This window comes from Dreissena polymorpha, chromosome 1, assembly GCF_020536995.1.
Source record: "Dreissena polymorpha isolate Duluth1 chromosome 1, UMN_Dpol_1.0, whole genome shotgun sequence".
Taxonomy (NCBI): Eukaryota; Metazoa; Mollusca; class Bivalvia; order Myida; family Dreissenidae; genus Dreissena; species Dreissena polymorpha.
Window position 1 is genome coordinate 105794583 of NC_068355.1, and position 19681 is coordinate 105814263.

Here is a 19681-nt window from a genome sequence, read left to right on the forward strand (position 1 = left end):
ATTGTTTAAAAGTTTAATTTGTTCACAACATGAACGTTTCTTTCGACGACAACTATACATGTCTGTGTGACGTCACTGCTTTCATCAATACGTCATTAAGAAGTAAAAATTGAAACGGACATACTCTGGTGGATGTTTACATTGTTGAAATTTAATAAATTAATGGAATGCACTCGATTGGTAAGTCATTATTCAATTAAAATATTGCGTTTGGTTACATAAAACATCAATCTATATAATATTGCTAAAGATTACCTTTGATAACATGGGAACTGTTTTCGGCACATACAAAATTTCGCCGATTTTAAATTTAAGGTCATTATTATTCAGTCAAACTAATGGAACATAAAAGTTATCATTTTATTAAGTTTTGGAGTTATTTCTTGAGTATATTGTACGTGATTATTCTAAAGACCCTTTCTTTTGTGGTTTTGGAGTTATTTCTTGAGGATATTCTACGTGATTATTCTAAAGACCCTTTCTTTTGTGATGTATTAAGTTATGTTGTGATTGTAAACAATATTGCATCTCCGACTCATACTCGATCATTTTCGTACCAAACTGTTTCAAACTGTAAAAAATCAAACTGTGCTTACATACACATTGGAAATAGACTAATTCATATGTACATTTTATGGATTCTTTTTGATTTTCTTTTAGAAGCTGCTCTATCAAATGCTGGACTTCACACATTCCATGCAGCATTCTGCTGAGCAAAACTGACTGCGTGCTTTGTACTCAAAAACGAAGCAATTCTGGACCTATAAAGCTTGACCGGGAATGAAACATTATCAATTGTGACTCTGTAATGTTCAACGTTAGTGGACTGTAAAGAAACTGCAATTATTGTGAAGAGACTGTATTTCTGTAAGCAAAAAGAATATACAGCATAACAAATATCAGGTGTGAAAACAATATGAATGAATAGTGAAATTAACAATTTGCAATCAGGCATGTCAAATGAATTGTTGATATTAAAAATGATAGTTCTCAGGCAGCTCTAGACGTTTTTTCTGTATTTCTATTACAAGTATTAATTCATAAAATGTATACCACAATTAAAAAGCACACTCTGTTTAGAGACCATTGTGTTGTCTCATTGTGTGATGATGACTTTGAGTAATACATTGTACATTAAACAATATCTACTAAGTTGTTTTTAAGTATCAGATTTCTTGTTTACTATATAAATTAATGTTAATTTTTGCTTAAATATAAATGTGCATAATGCAGTGCCAGTAGCACACTTTGCAATATTTTTATTACAAAAGAGTGTGTTGTACACTTGAACTTATACCTATAAGTAATAACCCTTGCCTAAAAATTCATTTGACACACCTGAGACCATGTTGTGTATTACCATTATTATTTTGCACATTATGCTGACACTTTGAAAAAAAATGCAAATAAGCGAAAAGCAGAAGTTTAGTCTTGTAAACTGTCTCTGATTAATTTTTTGAAGACCATATAAGAAGCGAAAGTGTAGGATACGGTATTCATTTTATTTGATGACTGCTTGTTATTATTTCTTCATAGAAGGCGTACTGGATGAGTGGAGTATTTTTTTTGGTTCTACATCTTTGATGAAGTCAACTCATTGACATTTAGTGCCATGACTGAGCGTGTTTTTTAACTAACAAACGCGTGGTAGGAACTTACCGAATAAATGCAAACTCATAACAGTGTGTCTAATACTACATGTGTTGAGTGCACAGAAACAAGGGCGAGAAGATAAGGGTATAAATGAACATACTGAATGTGTTATTTTGTTTATGAGCTTGAACATACAACAACTTGACTTTAATCAATTGGGATGTACATGCAGTTTAATAATCGGGTTGTTATTTTATAATAATATTCATGTGGAAACTGCCTCATTCACATGCAATACGCAGCTGCTGTCTATATGTTTAATGTCACATTCCATAATGACCTAATATCTTTACTTTCAAAACATGAAAATGAATTAAATGAAATGAAAATAAACGAAATAATATAATTAAATTCAGGTGAAAAATATTTGATTATATTTTATTTAAATATGGTTTGGTAAATTATTTACTGGTATAACAATTCTTGTTGATAACAGTAAATTCGTGATAATAAGTAGTTGTTGTTTATTTTTTGTCTCACACATAAAGTGACAGGTACACTCATATATTTAGCGTTAAGCTCATGATGTGGGTCTTCATCATAAACCTAAATTTTTGCTACTAGTATTTTCTCCTTAGCACCACTAATGTTCTGTGTTTGCCATAAGAGATAGTTTTTACCAACTGTTAATTCCTGAGGATTCAGAAAAAGCTCTGGGCTCTAACAGTGCGGAAGATATGCAAAGAGTATAGTGTCCAAAGCCAAAGGTGATATTTCTGGTCTGTGTAATTTTGCGGAGTGAATGAGGTCTATGCACTTCTTTCAAGATAGACGCAAACACTCCCGCAATATAAAGAAGTGCATTGTTGCATTTATATGTTTATAAACATTAATTAAGTACAAAAAGTTTTTCATTTACATATGCAGGGGATACATTTACGATGTCGATGATTTAGACATGGGACCAAAATAATGAAGTAAGGCACCTTTCTTTTTTATGCTTAAGTTAAATAAAATCGTTTTAGAAACAATCTCGCCATAAAACATAAATGGCATCCCTGCATATGGAAAACATCAATAAAACACAGTTTCGCGAGATTTAAAAAAATTAAAAAATTCTAACATTTTTTTAAAAATGGAAACAAAAAATGAAATACATGTTTAAGAGTTTGAAAACAGTACAAGGGGTTACTATACAAAAAGCATAGCTTCATATTTTGAACACAATCATGTCCATATATTTATTAAAAATACATGGTTATCAAAAAAACTTAAAAAGCTTTTGCCCGTAAATTAGGTAGCACCTATAATCATATTATATTAAATAAGTTTACCTTTAAATATCCATTTCACTAACATGCCATTACAGTTAACTGTATAGTGTGGCAAACATACTAAATAAGAATATGCACATGAATCTGATTAAACAAAGATCTATTTACATATAAATGGAATCATGTTTGCCTTTTTTTGCATTTTCGAACAAGAATCCTGTAATTGTTAAATGTATTTGTCTTCGCGAGTAGACTGCATTCCAATTTTCAAACACTTGTTCTGTGACATTCAGAACAACTCCAACAAGAAATATCTTTAAAAAAGATATACGGCGTTGATTGTGGTTGCAGTTAATGAAAGGTAAAGACTTCAATGAATGAGATCAAAGATAGCGAATGTCTTTTTCTGTGCAGTTCTTAGCTGCAGCAAACGCAGTACGGGATGATACGCGGAGTTTTCGCGGCAGTACTGCCCTTGGAATTTGTTCACGTCATTATGGATTTTTGTGACGTCATACGACCGACTTTCCCAGTTGTAATCTACATGCATAGGTCATTGGGTTAATAACGTTCCATTTTATTTATATTTTCTCTCTGATAAGCGTTTCTTGTTTGATTTAATTATTTTTATTTTTTTTAGCAGTCACATAAACAACCAAGCTATGTAATATGGAATTTTTACACCCATTATTGCTGCTTCTTCCTGTATTTGCGCGGTGATTATCTGAGATATTAACTCTATGATTCTATATTCTCAAATCTTTTCTATAAAGAAGGAATGTAGTTGACAATTGTTAATAGTTTTATTTGATCGTTCGTCAAAAAGTTGTAATTCTGTTACTCTTGTATCTTCAATGCAATTGAGTAATTAAATACTAATTAAATTGAATGCGTTTTAATTCCCTTTTATTATTGTTTAATTTGAGTTACAATGCTATGACGTTAAATTTTATTTACACTTAAATGTATTATGAATATTGCTGGGCCAAGTGTGAGGTTGAGCGCTCTATAATGCTTTGCATTGACCGTTCCAAGGCGGTGACCCCAGCTTTATTCATATTTTGTGTTTATGTTGGTTTGTATTGTGCTGTCTTGTGCTGTTTTGTACTGTTTGGGCAATCGGTCACTTGCCTTGAATAAAGGACCAACTAATTGTTTTTAATGAAAATTCAATACTGCTCCAGCAGTTGGAGTTACACTTCTTTTTATTATTTTACATTATTACATATTGCTGGTCATAAACGCATAGATACAAAACAGAAAACCAAACGAAGAATGGAAGTGAAATTAAAACATATGAGTCAACCGGCCACATGCGAAGTATACGTACATATTTTAAATATTTATACGCGCGTTCTTCGAACAAACCTGTTTTAGTGGTTTGTCTGGCGTTGCTATTTGATTCGATTATTAACAGTATCGAGAATCATTGCGCTCATGCTTAATTCATTAGTCAATATGATGGCATAATTCTTGTTAAATTAATTAAAAATAATATTTATCATGGTATTGTTGTAAAACACATTAAGAATCTATTATTGACATACCATATGATATCGCTGGATATCTTCATTTAACATCTGTCTGGTCTAAAGAAAATTCCAGTTCACCTAGTTCACGCTATAGCGTCTTTATTATGTAACGATTATTTTCCTGGCCGCGAACTCCGATCAGCACATAGGGTAGAGACGCAGCGATGACCTGTAAGTTAACTCTGACATTCACTCAAAGTGGCCGCAAATTGACCCGATATACCTCGCGAGTTGAAATGCAATGCATTAAAGTGAGTCTTCGCTTCCACTGCTCTCTATACTTTAACATGTTAACATGTTGACAGGAATATGGAAGTTAGTACTAAATATGAAAACATAGCCTTTAAGTGCAAACGTTCTCGCGCTGAAAATCTTCTGAAAATAAAAGGTGGACGCACAAACTGTATTGATGTCGAGATTGAGTGTAAAACTGTTCTATCTATATAGCCTTTTCATTAGATATAAAATTGTTTCATGCTGAACACGCAGTAAAACAGTGTTACAAAGACGCGGACATGTTTCCAATGTTCTGGTCGTATTCTCAAATCAGCCAATGCAGTCAATGAAGTGTATTCATCTGTACTTGGCCGCGGGAAGTTTATTTGAATTCTATTGGACGCTAACAAAGGTCAGGCTAAGGTGAAAAGCTGGCTTAATACAGCTTACGCCGAAAAAAAGAGTTTTATTTGTATCTAAAACTTATGCTCCGTTGTAGAATAACACACGCTTTTAATTAATCCATACTAATTATGTGACGCCTTTTCGCTGTGCATCGTTATTTCTTTTTATTGTCCGCCATCTTGGATCACGTTAACAACATGTGTGCAACGAACGTTTATCGTATATGTCCGACTACTTTCGCGAACCAATAGTTAAGTATGATGTCGTTCGGCGAGACGCTTCGTTGACGTTTTGAATAACTTTCGGAATTTATCGATGCAGTTTGTTACGAAATTCAACGTATTATGTCCCGAAATATCATGACGTTGTAATCACGAAATAATGTAGTTGTGAAATCTGCAAGAGGGTTACACTGTTTTAAAGCAAAAATCGCCGGCCAGTAAGGCCGACGATTTTGCATTTCACCGTTGACCTTTTTTGAATGATCGTCGGCAATGGCCGACGGGCTTTCACCATGTCTGAAATATTTAATTTTATTATTTTATTAGCTCACCTGATTGCTCAGGTGAGCTTTTGTGACCGGTCTTTGTCCGTCGTATGTCCGTCCGTCCGTAAACATTTGCTCGTAAACACTCTAGAGGCCACATTTCTTGTCCCATCTTCATGAAACTTGGTCAGAAGCTTTGTCCCAATGAAATCTCGTCCGAGTTCGAAACTGGATTGTCCCTGGTCAAAAACTAGGTAACTAGGTTAAAAAAAAGAAAAACCTTGTAAACACTGTAGAAGTCGAATTTCATGCCCAATCTTCATGTTACTTTGTCAAAATGTTTGTCTTAATGATATCTTGGTTGAGTTCAAAAGTGATTCCGATCCGTTGAAAAACATGGCCGCCAGTGGGCGGGGCAGTTTTCCTTATTTGGCTATAGAGAAACCTTGTAAACACTCTAGAAGTCACAATTTTTGCCCAATCATCATGAAAGTGGGTCAAAACATTGGTTCAATTGATGTCTCGGATGAGTTCCAAAATGGTCGATATCGGTGAAAAAACATGGCTGCCAGTGGGCGGCACATTTTTCTCTATATGTATATAGTGGCAGTTTTCCCTATTTGGCTATAGAGAAACCTTGTAAACACTCTAGAAGTCACAATTTTTGCCCAATCATCATAAAAGTTGGTCAAACATTGGTTTTATTGATATCTCGGACGAGTTTTGAAAATGGTCGGGATCGGTGAAAAAACATGGCCGCCAGTGGGCGGGGCATTTTTCTCTATATGTATATAGTGAAAACATGTGAACACTCTAGAAGTCACATTTTTTGCCCAATTTTCATGAAATTTGGTCAGAACAATTGTTTCCTTGATACAAGAGTTGAGTTGGAAAATGGTTCCGGTCAGTTGAATAACATGGCTGCCGGGGGGGGGGGCAGTTTTCTTATATTTATATAGTAAAAAAAAGCTTGTGGACACTCATAAAGTCACATTTTTTGCCCAATCATCATGAAACTTGGTGAATAGATTTGTTTTATATATATCTCAGATGAGTTTTCAAATGGTCCCGATGGGTCTATAAACATGGCTGCCAGGGGGTGGGGCAGTTTTCCTTATGTGACTATATAGAGAGAAACCTTGTGATCGAACACTATAGAAGTCACATTTTTTGCCTAATCATCATGAAACTTAGTCAATACATTGGTTTTATTGATTTCTTGGACAAGTTGGAAAATGGCTCAGATCGGTGAAACACACTTTTTAGCTCACCTGATTGCTCAGGTGAGGTTTTAGGATTGGTCTTTGTCCGCTGTCTGTCCGTCCACATTTGGTTTGTAAACACTCTAGCATTCACATTTCTCAAGCATTCTTTATCAAAATTGCTGAAAGATCTCAGTCAAGTTTGATGATGAGCAAAATCACATAATTAATGCCATAATTATTGCCCTTAGATTATCCAAATTTTCATTATATTATACAAAATCCTTGTAAGCAAAGTTTGATGTTTGGTAAGGGGGGTCAACAAAAAATATAGGTCACCATTTTAAATCTTACAAAAACAAAAACATTCTCTACGCCAGAGTTTTGGTTCAATAATGATGAAACTTGACCAGGATGTTTGTCTGGTCAATATCTAGGTCAAGTTTGACATTAGGTAAAGATTGAATGAACCGACTCCTCTCAGGTGAGCGAACTAGGGCCATCCCTCTTGTTAATGTTGGGACAATTATATTGTTAAAAACACATTTAATTTTTGGGAAAGGTTTCCATTGGAAATTTTTAGTTCCTATTTGCAGGCTTCCTGAAAAGGTCGGACCGCCGGTCATATCCGGCAAAAAAATGTACGGTCCGGCGAAGTTTCTAATATCGCCGGTCCTTGTGACAGGCCGAAACAATTATGACTAAATACCGAAAAGTCTAATACTTGCCAAAAGAACGAAAACACCCCATTAGAATCACTCTTTTCATAAATTTAGAGCCTTTTTGTCATTAACAACACTAACGCATCAATAGTTCTTAAGAGTGCTCTCCCTTTGTTGTTGTTTTTTAAAAGAAACGAAACTTTTACTCATTTTGGTTGTATTTTTTTTACATTTTATTAATAAATAAGCAGCATATAAAACATGATAAAGCTACTATTAATCCATTAACAAACTAACATAATTGGGTGTTACGTAATTAAATCAAAGTACTGGCAGTACTGGTGTGACGATGCTTTTGAAGAGGATGGATATAAAACATCAATTTAAGTTTATCTATATCACCACAATTGTGTATGTTGATACAAACATTTGGGTACGATAAAAAATGTGGGTACGAAAATTTTGGGTACGAAAAAAAATTTGGTACGAAAAAAAATTGCGTACGAAACATTTTTGGTACGAAAAAAAGTTTAGGGGTACGGGGAAGTAGTACCCGTGGGTAACTTGACCCATTGTGCGAAACTGGGAGGCGGGTCACATTCTTGTTCATTAAGTATGGCAATACCTTCATGATGATTCTCGAAAGTAGGTATGAGCACATAGCCGGACCATGTGAGCTCAATCGTTTGAGCACTAGACTATCCGAGTTCGCCCACGAACATATGGATAAGTTAACTAATAGCGAAACGACCTTATACATGTATATGCTGAAATCTAACAATCGAACGAAATATCAAACATGGTATGTACACTTAGGTGGTTGTGTAATTTCTGTTAGAATATCGTATTCAATATGTTAATTTTAAATGATTGTGCCCGCACTTGAGTTTGTTGCCTTGTTTGAGTCTATGCGCGCCTAGGCTGCACCCAGTGTGTGTATTTGTGTTTTTCCAAGGTAATGAGTTACCTCCGCGCTGAGGCTGCATAATGTTGGGACCCAGAGTGTGTCCAGCACTCCTACCTAATAAGATTAGATTGACGACAGTTGGGACAAATTTTGAATGATGGCTGCAATTTCCAGCTATTTGTTTTGTACTGAAATACTTTTAAATTTTTTATATGGTCAAATGCTGCGGGGGGGGGGTGATATTATCCGGAAAAAACACCTGTCCGGAATGGTGACCACAAAACAGACACAAGATAACATTGCGCCGGGAGCGGGAATCGAACCGGTGTCGTTAAGGTGAAAAAGCGAACGTCCTTACCACCTCGCTAGCGGGACGGACAATTACGCAAAGAAATGTTGTTTTATCTATATATATCATAGCAGTGCAGCGTTTACAATTTGCAGGTTCGAAATTGTTCGCATTCTTTAGTTTTGTGATCACGTAAAAAGTTAATTTTACATGTTTTTATTCGCAATTTATTTACTAAATCGAGAACAAATATCAAACAAAATAGAGAAAATATATAGTTGTTTCATTGGTCCATAAAAATAAAATGGATGTAAAATTACTAATTTGAAATTAACGTTCTGATACACTTATTGAATCTGTTTCCCAAGGATATGCTGTTCTATTAATATTTACCTTTATCAACACGAACGACAACTCTGCTAGGAGAATGTTATCAATGAAAATCAAAGAGCAATCTCCTACGCAGTGGCGAATGCCAAGGGAAGTAACTGAAAAATCGAGTTATCTCAATCGGACTGGCTTGGTCTTTTACATAGGTCGCCATTGTGAAGAATCTTTTTACTGGTTATGATACCTTAGACGATGCTGTTTCAGCATCGTCAAAAATCATAGCATCACCCTGGAACAATCTACTATCATGACCTACTTTCCAATGAACACCGGAAATCATAAACATAATCTCGGTTATAATCATTGAAAACTATCAAATAAATTAAAACTTCTAAATATTGAAGATTTTTTTTCAGCATTTCTTGATGGTTTTTATGCTCCCCAAAAATTTATTTTGGGGGGAGCATATAGTTGCTGCTTCGTCTGTCCGTGCGTGTGTGTGTGTGTGCGTCCGTCCGTGCACAATTTTTTTCCAGGCTATTTCTCAGCAACTAATGACCGAAATTCAATGAAACTTCATAGGAAGCTTCACTACCAAGAGGAGATGTGCAAATTATCAGCGGGTTTTGGTCGGATGATTTTTCACAGAGTTATGGCCCTTTGAAATTTTTCATTAACTGTACATATAGTGCAATTCTTGTCCGGGCTATTTCTCAACAACTTAAGACCGGAATTCAATGAAACTTTATGGGAAGCTTCACTGCCAAGAGGACATGTGCATATTGTCAGCCAGTTCTAGTCGGATGATTTTTCACAGAGTTATGGCCCTTGGAAATTTTCCATTAACTGTACATATAGTGCAATTCTTGTCCGGGCCATTTCTCAGCTACTAATGACCGTAATTCAATGAAACTTTATGGGAAGCTTAACTACCAAGAGATGTGCATATTATCAGCCGGTTCTCGTTGGATGATTTTTCACAGAGTTATGGCCCTTTGAAATTTTCTTTTGTACATATAGTGCAATTCTTTTCCGAGCTATTTCTCAGCAACTTATTACGGGAATTCAATGAAACTTTATTGGAAGCTTCACTACCAAGAGGAGATGTGCATATTATCAGCCGGTTATGGTCGGATGATTTTTCACAGAGTTATGGCCCTTTGAAATTTTCTATAAACTGTACATATAGTGCAATTCTTGTCCAGGCTATTTCTCCCCAACTACTGACTGGAATTCAATGAAACTTTATGGGAAGCTTAACTAGCTTGAGGAGATGCGCATGTTATTTGTGGGTTCTGGTTAGATGATTTATTTAGAGAGTTATGGCCCTTTGAAATTTTTAAGTTGCTAAACAATCCATGGTATTATTTTTCCAAAGTTATGCCCCTCAAGACGTTTCATTTTATCTGAATATATAGTGCAATATTGTGACAAAAAAAACTTTGGGGAGCATTAACCATCTCTGACGGTTTCTTGTTAGTTAAAGTCACGATACTATAAGGATGTTCGATACTATGATAATATTGGATCATTGTCGATCTGAAATGGCCCACAAGTCACCTGGGGTGACTAGAAGCCAAATCATGTAACCCTGGGGTGACTTCAAGCCGACGCTAGAACACGCAAGTGTTTTGTTTTACTTTATTGAGTGTACTTATACACAGGCTGCACATTGCAATAAATATGAGTTAAACTTTACTTAATTCTTCAGTTATAAACTCACGCAGTTCGGTCAGGTAAATTTCTGTCCAGACAGGCTAACTTTTCCATCAGCCTGTCCGGTTGACAGGCACTTTTTGGGACTTTTCAGGAAGCCTGTATTTGGGGAAAATATTTTCTTTTGCATTGCGATTGTGTCCCCTTACAGGCCCAAATTATGAACAGAAAACACACTGGACATGTTTTGTCAAAGTATTCATTAACTTATTGTTCTGTACCACTAGCTCCTACCAGAGGCTCAGAAGAAAGTGTTGGCAGAGTTGATGAAGGCATGCCAAATAAAGCAGTCGTGGATGTATGTAACAAAATGTACAAATCATATTGGACACATGCTCCTCTTTTGCAATTTACATGCATGCATGCAAAAAGAATATTGATGTCAAGGTTTTATAATTCTCAACTCTAGAAACTACCATAGTGGTCTCGGTCCATTGTAAGACATGGCCACCAGGGGGTGGGGTAGTTTTAGTATAATAAGACGATATTGAAAATTTCAGAACAGTCTATTCCCCATGTGTATTGTCCAATCTTAAAGAATTTTGGTCAGAACACTTTTTCTAATGATAAATCAGCACTTTATTAGCTCACCTGAGCACAACGTGCTCATGGTTAGCTTTTGTGATCGCTTTTTGGCCGTCGTCCTTTGTGTTGAATGAGTTCGAAAATGGTTACGTTTGCTTAAAAAACATGGCTGCCAAGGGGCGGGGCATTTTTCTTTATATGGCTATATATGGCTATAGTAAAATCTTGTTAACACTCTAGAGGCCACAGTTATTGTCTGATCTTCATAAAACTTGGTCAGAAGATTCATCCCAATAATATCTTGGACGAGTTCGAAAATGATGCCGGTTGGTTGAAAAACATGGCCGCCAGGGGGTGGGACATTTTTCCTTATATGGCTCTAGTAAAACCTTGTTTACACTCTAGAGGCCACATTTATTTTCGGATCTTCGTGAAACTTGGTCAGAAGATTTGTCCCAATAATATCTTGTTATTTCAGGTGAGCGACTTTGGGCCTTTCAGACCCTCATGTAATAGTTCAGGTCCATGTACAAATATGGCTGTTGCTGGGCTGTTTTTATGCTCCCCGAAAACATTTTCGGGGAGCATATAGTTGCCAGTTTGTCCTTACTTCCTTCCTTACTTCCGTCACACTTTTGTTACAGTTTCTCATAGCGTCTTCAATATTTTACGGATCTCTTGCATATGTGGCATGTAGGTACCTTGCTTGGACCTCTACCTTTTGATGAGGTTTGAGGTCACTGAGGTCAAGGTCACTGAGGCTAATAATAGATTATCAGTCACACTTTTGTTACAGTTTTTCATAGCGCCTTCAATATTTTACCGATCTCTTACATATTTGGCATGTAGGTACCTTACATGGACCTTTACCTTTTGATGAGGTTTGCGGTCACTGGGGTCAAGGTCACTGAAGCTAATAATAGATTTTCTTTAGGTCATACAAGGGTAGCATCCATAGTTTTCAACGATACTTGTTCTGAAAATGGCTATAGTGAAACCTTGCAAACATATAAAAATTTACGTTACATATAGTGCTTTTATGCTTTTCTAATCCACATTAGACCAGTTTGACAATACTACCGCTGTTGCTATTGTAAGATATCACGTGACGCATCGAATTTCAGAAAGAGGCTGAACGTGTATAGATCTTTGGTGGAGCATATCGATGATTATAAACCAGCACTGACACTGGTTACAATTACGGCTAACACGTGCATACATGGATGTGTTGTTAAGTTAATAAATTGATGAGGGGTTATAAAATAAACATTCTCACACCTAAGTTATATTTGAAAGCCATAGTGTATAGTACCACTAGTGTATACGTGTATATACATTTCATTTAAATTCAAGATACCTATTGTAATCAGAACAAATGTGATCCGAAGAATAAACATTGATAAACAGTGCACAAAACAAAGATATACAAAGGTTGTTTAATACAAAACGTTATTATATAACTTAAAGTCTCTGTTTGTTGGTCTGTAATATTTTTCACGAACAATCAAACGTGTAAAATGTGTGTTGACTCAATCATAAGAAAAAGCGATAGAAAATACAAAGCACATGAACTTTTTAAATGTTATGTCATTTTTCGTTTAATTTTAATTAATGTTCTTTTAAAGTGAAAGACAGCATTGAAGAATTCTTTTATACAGGTGAAAAAATGATCGTGGAGCAAACTGAACTGTCTATGCATGCACCTTGATTTCTCTTTTAACGTGATTATGAGTGATAAATATATGTCACTTCATGTCATAAATATCTCTGATGGTTCTCTGAGATCTGGTGCTGGTTGTCCACCACTGTTTTGCCGTCTCCTGTTGAAATTATTGCCACCATCCTGCTCCCTGTCAAAGCTGCCCCTTCCTCTGCCTCCACGGCCCTCTCTTCCAAAGTGGTTGTAGTCATCTCCCCTGTCGCTGTAGTTCTCAAATCCGCCCCTGGACACCCCTCCTCTCTGGTCGTTGAAACCTCCGCCTCGGTTGTCGTTAAAACCCCCCCTGCCTCCCCCATAGTTATCAAAGCCACCACGACCTCTTCCACCACGTCCACCTCGAAAACCTGAAAGTTATTTGAATGGATGACTGCAGTTTGCTATTTAAGGACACACATCTAAGCTGGCTGCCACCTTTCCATCTTTCCATAGGTGATCTATGCAAATAAAATAAATAAAATGTCAGGCTTCAACTTCATTCAAATACAAGTTTCATCTAAATCTTCTGGTACCCAAAATATAAACTATAAATCTCTCACAGACACAGATGCACTAACGACACATGTTTGCACACAGACAAATGCCTTATTTATACTTCATTTCTCCAGTATTAAGCAAAAAATCATGATCATATACAGCATGTGGTGATAGTTCGAGTGTGATCCATCAAGTATTCTAAACACGGTACCTATACCGCGTGACTTTTTAAGATCTGTGTTGGGAGAATAAAGCGCGACCGAGCTAACATTTTTTATGATGTCTTTTTAAATATTTCACCATTGTTAATGGGATAAAGTGGAGAGCCCGCTCATTTGTGAGAGTTTTTTTTATAGGTATCATGATCTTTTTAAACAAATAAGTGTTTTTTTCAGTAAAGTGCAACCGCGTGTTTGTAATATGAAGCCCCCACACTGATCCGACATTTTTCTAACTGTTCAACTGCGCGGTTTTTGATTAATTGGAAAACATTAACGCAAATTAATTAGCTGCTGTGAAAGTGACAACCACAATATGTATTTTGTGTGTAAGGAAACAGTCCAAAACTGGCATGAAAAGCACGGGCGAATTGTTATTTAAAAACTTTGTAGCGCATAGAACATTGAGAACATTGAACATTGAGAACATTTACTTCGACAGGAAAAAATGAAGCGCATGATAATTAAATTTTGTCGCCCATATCACAAACACACTTGATTTCTTAAAACGAAATAACATGAATACGGTGTATCGAATAAGTGTAGATAGTTCAGTATTGAACCGATATTTCGTCGCTGTTTACACCTACCATGAAGACTGCGCGTTACTCGGGTGCTAATCTGGATGCAAAGTGGTTAAATGCATTAACGGACTACATTATTCGGTATATGTGTATTATGTTACCTATGGGGCGGATTGCAGAAGGCAATCGCCCCAAAAAACAAACAAGTGACCAGTTTTTTTTAATTTGTTGCCATAGCAAACAGAGTTTTTGACGTAGGAAACAAATGAAATGACATGCATAATGTCCATACTGCCATCTATCCATGTTTCAAGTTTCATGAAAAAATATGAAGAACTTTTAAAGTTATCGCAGGATCCAGAAAAGTGTGACAGACAGACTCACAGACAGACAGACAGACTCACAAAGTGCAAACCAGAAAGCGTGCGTTTCAATATAGACCAGGTGCCTGGGTAGATCCGCATTTTAAACCCAGGGTGTCAAAAACTAAATCGTCATTCAAACTCTCATCATGTCAACATAATCGGCAAGGTGAGGCAATTCGATACGACGCTAAATTAACACTAGATATAGTTTAAACGATGGATGAAATAATATTTTTGAGCATTTTTTATTTTCAAAACTTGGAAAAATCACTTGCCCAAACAGGCTGGTACCTAGGGAAATTCAGTAGCCCGAAACAAGATCAACTGGCCCCGGGCTATCGAACTAGTGCCAATTTCGAACACTGCAACCATTTGCTTGAAATTTGGTTCTAGATGGGACAAAAACTGTTGGACAGGAAGAGCAAATCAGAGCAGTAGATAATGGTCGAATGACCAAAACAGACACGAGAACAAACCAATATATCAAGCCAATGTACCTAATAACAATCACAGGATTTCCTAACAATCATGAAAAGTGCGATATATATCAATATTTACTGGAAAACATGTACAAATTTTATTTAAGAAGAAAATAATGATGCACTTATGAGAAACCTGGTATTTATTTTATCATTAGATACCTCCCCTGTCCTCCCAACCGCCACCACGCCCCCCTTGACCTCCGCCCCGCCCTGCCGGCCCTCTCTTCCTCTCCGCAACATCAACACGAATGTTCTTGTCTTCAAACAACTGCAAGGTCATCACAGTCAAAAATAGTTAGAAACTGTGATGCTCTCCATTGTAAAAAAAATAATACCATTAAGGTTACATTACATTATACATATGTCTATCTATACATGTATAATGCAAACATGAATAAAACAGTTTGTAAATATTATTGCAAGATTGACAAACTCAATCAACTCTGCAATAATGCTGTTTGTACTTTTCATCATTTGTGATTTCAGAAAAAAACAATGATGATTCAGTGCAAAAAACATGTTTTGAATTGAAGTTTAGTTATAAATAGACAATACAAAATAATGATCATTTAACTGAATCCAGCAGGAAATATAATATATACTGCCTAAAATAGAGATTTCTTTAAATGACCGAAAATCTACATACAGGTGTTCATCTGCTTATTGCTGGTATACACTGTGCGAAAGGAACCACTATTATATTTTTATAAAAGCATGTTGTGCTCAGGTGAGCTTAAAATCAAACAAAAGCCTGGTATACATTTTGTCATAATTATTATCATAATCTTGAACAAATGTTTTGAGAAAGATTTTTGATTATATGGTATACATGCATTACTAATGAACAATCTTACAGGCAATAAGACTAAAACACTGAATACTCACAGCACCATCATAGGTAAGAGCCTCTTTCAATGATTCAATATCTTCAAATTCTACGTAAGCAAATCCTTTAAACTGATCTGTTTCCTTGTCTCGTACAAGTCGAACATTTCTAACCTGAAAACAACATGCAGAACACTTTAGTTTAATATAATTTTTTGCATAAAGCTCCAGATACAATGTAAGAATCTATTCTTCATACGGTAAAAACTATTTAAAACTCTCAAAAAAAATTATTGTGCAAAATGCATCTTAACAAGAAATAATTGATTCTTTAGAAAACGATTTGAAATTACATTTGCTAGTGTTTTCTTAGTGAGTTTTATTCAGGTAGTACATGAAAGAAAGCATACGCTAAAATGATTAAATCAGAACAATGCCACATAAATGTTTTTAATGAACTGCTTGACTTGGCTGTTCCTGATACTGTTGGCGATCATTGGAAATGTTTTTATCTATATAGTGTCCTTTATGAAATGTTCAGTCTTGTGTTAAAATAACTCAAAAGGAATTAAATAGTTAGTTCAAATTAACAGAAAACTCGATTTTTAACTGTCTTTCACAACATTTAAAATTAAAAAATAATAATATGTAAACCAGAAACAGGGTAACACCTGACCATGATTTTGAAGGTTTTATTTAATGTAAAGTATGATTTACAAATAATTGTTAAGTCCCAACATACCATGTACATGTAGGTGTTCGCGTGAGCTACAAATGCACACAATTTCAGAACAATTCTCCTATAAAACTCAAGCTTTGTAGTGGAAACAGTTAAAGACCATGATCTTGACCCACATATTCGATTAGAAGATATAATGGCATGAAAACCGGTAATCATCTCTACAGCACTGCTTCAGAAAAAGAGTTGCAAGCACAACAGTAGAGTTCAAAAGCCTTAACTCTTTGAGTGCTGGAACCGAATTTTGCAGTCCTTTGCAAACACTTTGGATCCAGATGAGATGCCACAGAACGTGGCGTCTCATCTGGATCCAAACTGCTTGCTATTCTGATACTATTCTTCGAAAAAAAAAAAAGTATGTGTTTGTCAGAAACACGTGCCCCCTAATGCACCGCTTTTTTTTACCTTTGACCTTGAAGGATGAACTTGACCTTGACCTTTCACCACTCAAAATGCGCAGCTCCATGAGATACACATGCATGCCAAATATCAAGTTGCTATGTTCAATATTTCAAAAGTTACTGCAAAACTTTAATATATTAAAGTTTAAAAGTTTTGACCTTTGACCTTGAAGCATGACATTGACCTTGATCTTTCACCACTCAAAATGCTCACCTCCATGAGATAAACATGCATGCCAATAATCAAGTTGCTATGTTCAATATTTCAAAACTATACTGTGACCTTAAAGTTTTGGGACAGAATGACAGACAGACAGGCCAAAAACAATATACCATAAAAATCGAAGAAAATGCTAATTCTAGAAATTCAGCAGACGACATTTTAGCAGACTACAAATTTTCCAGCATGCAGAGGGTTAAAGGCAGTAAGGCCAGCTAATTTCTCAAGACAACAAGATCTGTCACCATAGGATGACTTATGCCCCCTATAAACGCTTGGCAGAACAGTGTTTTTTTTCACCATTTTGGGAATGGGGCCGGGTCCCTTTGAATTGGGAAAAATTCGCAGCGTTTTGACTAAAATTGGGAAATTAGTGTTGTTGTTTTGCTAACAAATACTTCAAAATTTAGGATTTACTACTGTTGATCTTATATGGATGGGAGATGGACAAAATATTGTTCTAAAAAAAAACAACAACAAAATCACAATTTTTTTGTTTGTTTTTTTTTGGTTCCATTGGGAATTTTTAGCTTCCATTTGGGAAAAATATATACTTTTTTCCATTGGGAATGGGTCCGGTTACCGGACCCGATTTTAAATGAAAAAAACAACACTGTAGAAGTTATGAGCATTTTTCGAAACCTAAACGCAGATTTCGAAACCTAAACGCGGACCCTAAGTTCAAGCTCAAGGCCACAGAGGTAACATTTTGTGTGCGTATGGAAAGGCCTTGTCCATATACACATGCATACCAAATATGAAGGTTATATCTCAAGGGACATAGAAGTTATGAGCATTTTTCGAAACCTAAACGCAGATTTCGAAACCTAAACACGGACCCTAAGTTCAAGGTCAAGGTCACAGGGTTAAAAAAATGTGTGCGTATGGAAAGGCCTTTTCCATATACACATGCATACCAAAATATGACGGTTATATCTCAAGGGACATAGAAGTTATGAGCATTTTTCGAAACCTAATCGCAGATTTCGAAACCTAAACGCGGACTTTAAGTTCAAGGTCAAGGTTACAGGAGTAACAAGTATGCAAAATATGAAAGCAATATGTCAAGGGACGATGAAAATAAATGGGGTAGTATGAAAACGTTAACATTTGCACGCTAACGGAAACGGCACAGAAACGGAACGGCGACGTGAGTAGGATAGTGCCACTATATATATTTCATATATAAGGCCAGAATTTTTTAATAAAATGATTTTCGGACCCACCGACTCCAATTTTTGACGAAACCAAAAAAAAAAAAAAATTTAAATCTTTTTTTTTTCGGATGCCAAACGGTGGCTTTTAAACACGAAACGCTTGCCAAGTTTTAGAAAAAGTTCAAATGAGTTATAAATTTTCATAATAAACCCAGTTTTAATTACCCACATTAATACGCGAACCTCCTTCATCGTGTACATGTGCTGGAATTTACCAACAGCTACGCCATCATTGTTTGTGCAAGAAGTTGATGAACGCTACTACGCTTTCATCAGCAAAGTCTGCTAATTTCCCAATAATTATGCAACCGTCAAATAAAATCCTGAATGCAATCGATTTCTAAGTAAATATTTTATTATTTCTTTACAATTTTATAAAATTGATAGTATTAAAATGACAAAAAATATTATGAAAGCAATAAGAAAAGAACGATTTTAATTTAACAGGTGCTCGAAATGCGAAACCCATTTACGCCTACCAACTTTAAACATTCCATATTTTACGCACAAATACGGTCATATTTTAGAGAATACAATTTTATGTGTTGTTTAATGTAGTTGTATTGACGAATTTGTGCATATAATATGTGTTTTTTCGTTATTTTCAATGGGTACGAAACTTTGGTTTTGTTCCGAACTGGTTCGTACCAAAATTCAAAAATCGCAAAATCAACAGTTTCTTAAACGATTTCAAACCATGAATGTCCAAATAAAATAGTCAAGTTTATGGGGGTTATTATCGGATTAACAGCTCCTTTATGACATTGAATTATCAATTATGTTATCCTGGGATAAACTGTCACGAAGATAAATAATTATAACGATTATTAGGGACGCTATTTCTTTAATCAATACCATGACAAAAACATATGTTAACTTGTTTCAACAGGCATTTGTGTTTAACAGTTCCATTATTAAAATGTTCTGGGAACGATATATTTTAAATAAGATACCAACAATTTCTGAAATCAAAAGAAGGTCCTTCACTCGATGTTCTATATTTCGGATATGTTAAAATTCGGACATATATAAAGATAGTGACATTTATGTGTTGATTTGTTGTATATAGTTTGTACAAATATGTTTCGTGTTATTTCAGACAACAAGAATGGATGGTGGCAATTATCCTGGGTCTTTCTGTCAAGAAATAGATGTGAAAAAATATTCATTTAATTGAACCTGGAAATCAACCACCCCAACTAACAGAAAACCTTTTAACAAAAGTTGTTGTTTTAGAATTTGTGAAATTTGATAATAAACAGAAGTTGATGTATATCATGTCCAAATGACCAAATGTATAAACTGTTTAACAATTTGAATTGAGATGCTTTATTTTCTGATGTTTGATTTATTTTTCA

The 19681-nt window shown here is 35.4% G+C and overlaps 2 protein-coding genes and 1 long non-coding RNA gene across 20 annotated transcripts in view; 2 read left to right on the forward strand and 1 right to left on the reverse strand.

The window, feature by feature from the left end:
- Nucleotides 1-19681, reverse strand: part of LOC127865197 (eukaryotic translation initiation factor 4H-like) — a 394459-nt gene that overhangs the window by 279265 nt on the left and 95513 nt on the right. For 3 of the 8 annotated variants that reach the window (XR_008042517.1, XR_008042518.1, XM_052405184.1), the window contains exons 6-7: nt 15807-15920; nt 15081-15189 (exon numbers count right to left, since the gene is read on the reverse strand). The exons of 3 other annotated variants lie outside the window; for them this stretch is intronic. Coding sequence is in view for 3 of the 5 variants with exons in the window: in XM_052405184.1 (XP_052261144.1) it covers nt 15081-15189; nt 15807-15920 (223 nt within the window). In the remaining 2 variants the exon portion in view is untranslated. Of the gene's footprint in view, nt 1-12560; nt 13203-15080; nt 15190-15806; nt 15921-19681 lie in introns of those variants that run through there. 2 more of the 8 variants (XM_052405188.1, XM_052405187.1) reach the window with 2 other exon arrangements.
- Nucleotides 1-19681, forward strand: part of LOC127865166 (myb-binding protein 1A-like) — a 277075-nt gene that overhangs the window by 41714 nt on the left and 215680 nt on the right. The window lies entirely within an intron of this gene.
- On the forward strand, nt 95-2106 carry LOC127865286 (uncharacterized). The gene is made up of 2 exons (XR_008042576.1): nt 95-180; nt 661-2106. It is a non-coding gene; the product is annotated as an uncharacterized LOC127865286 (long non-coding RNA).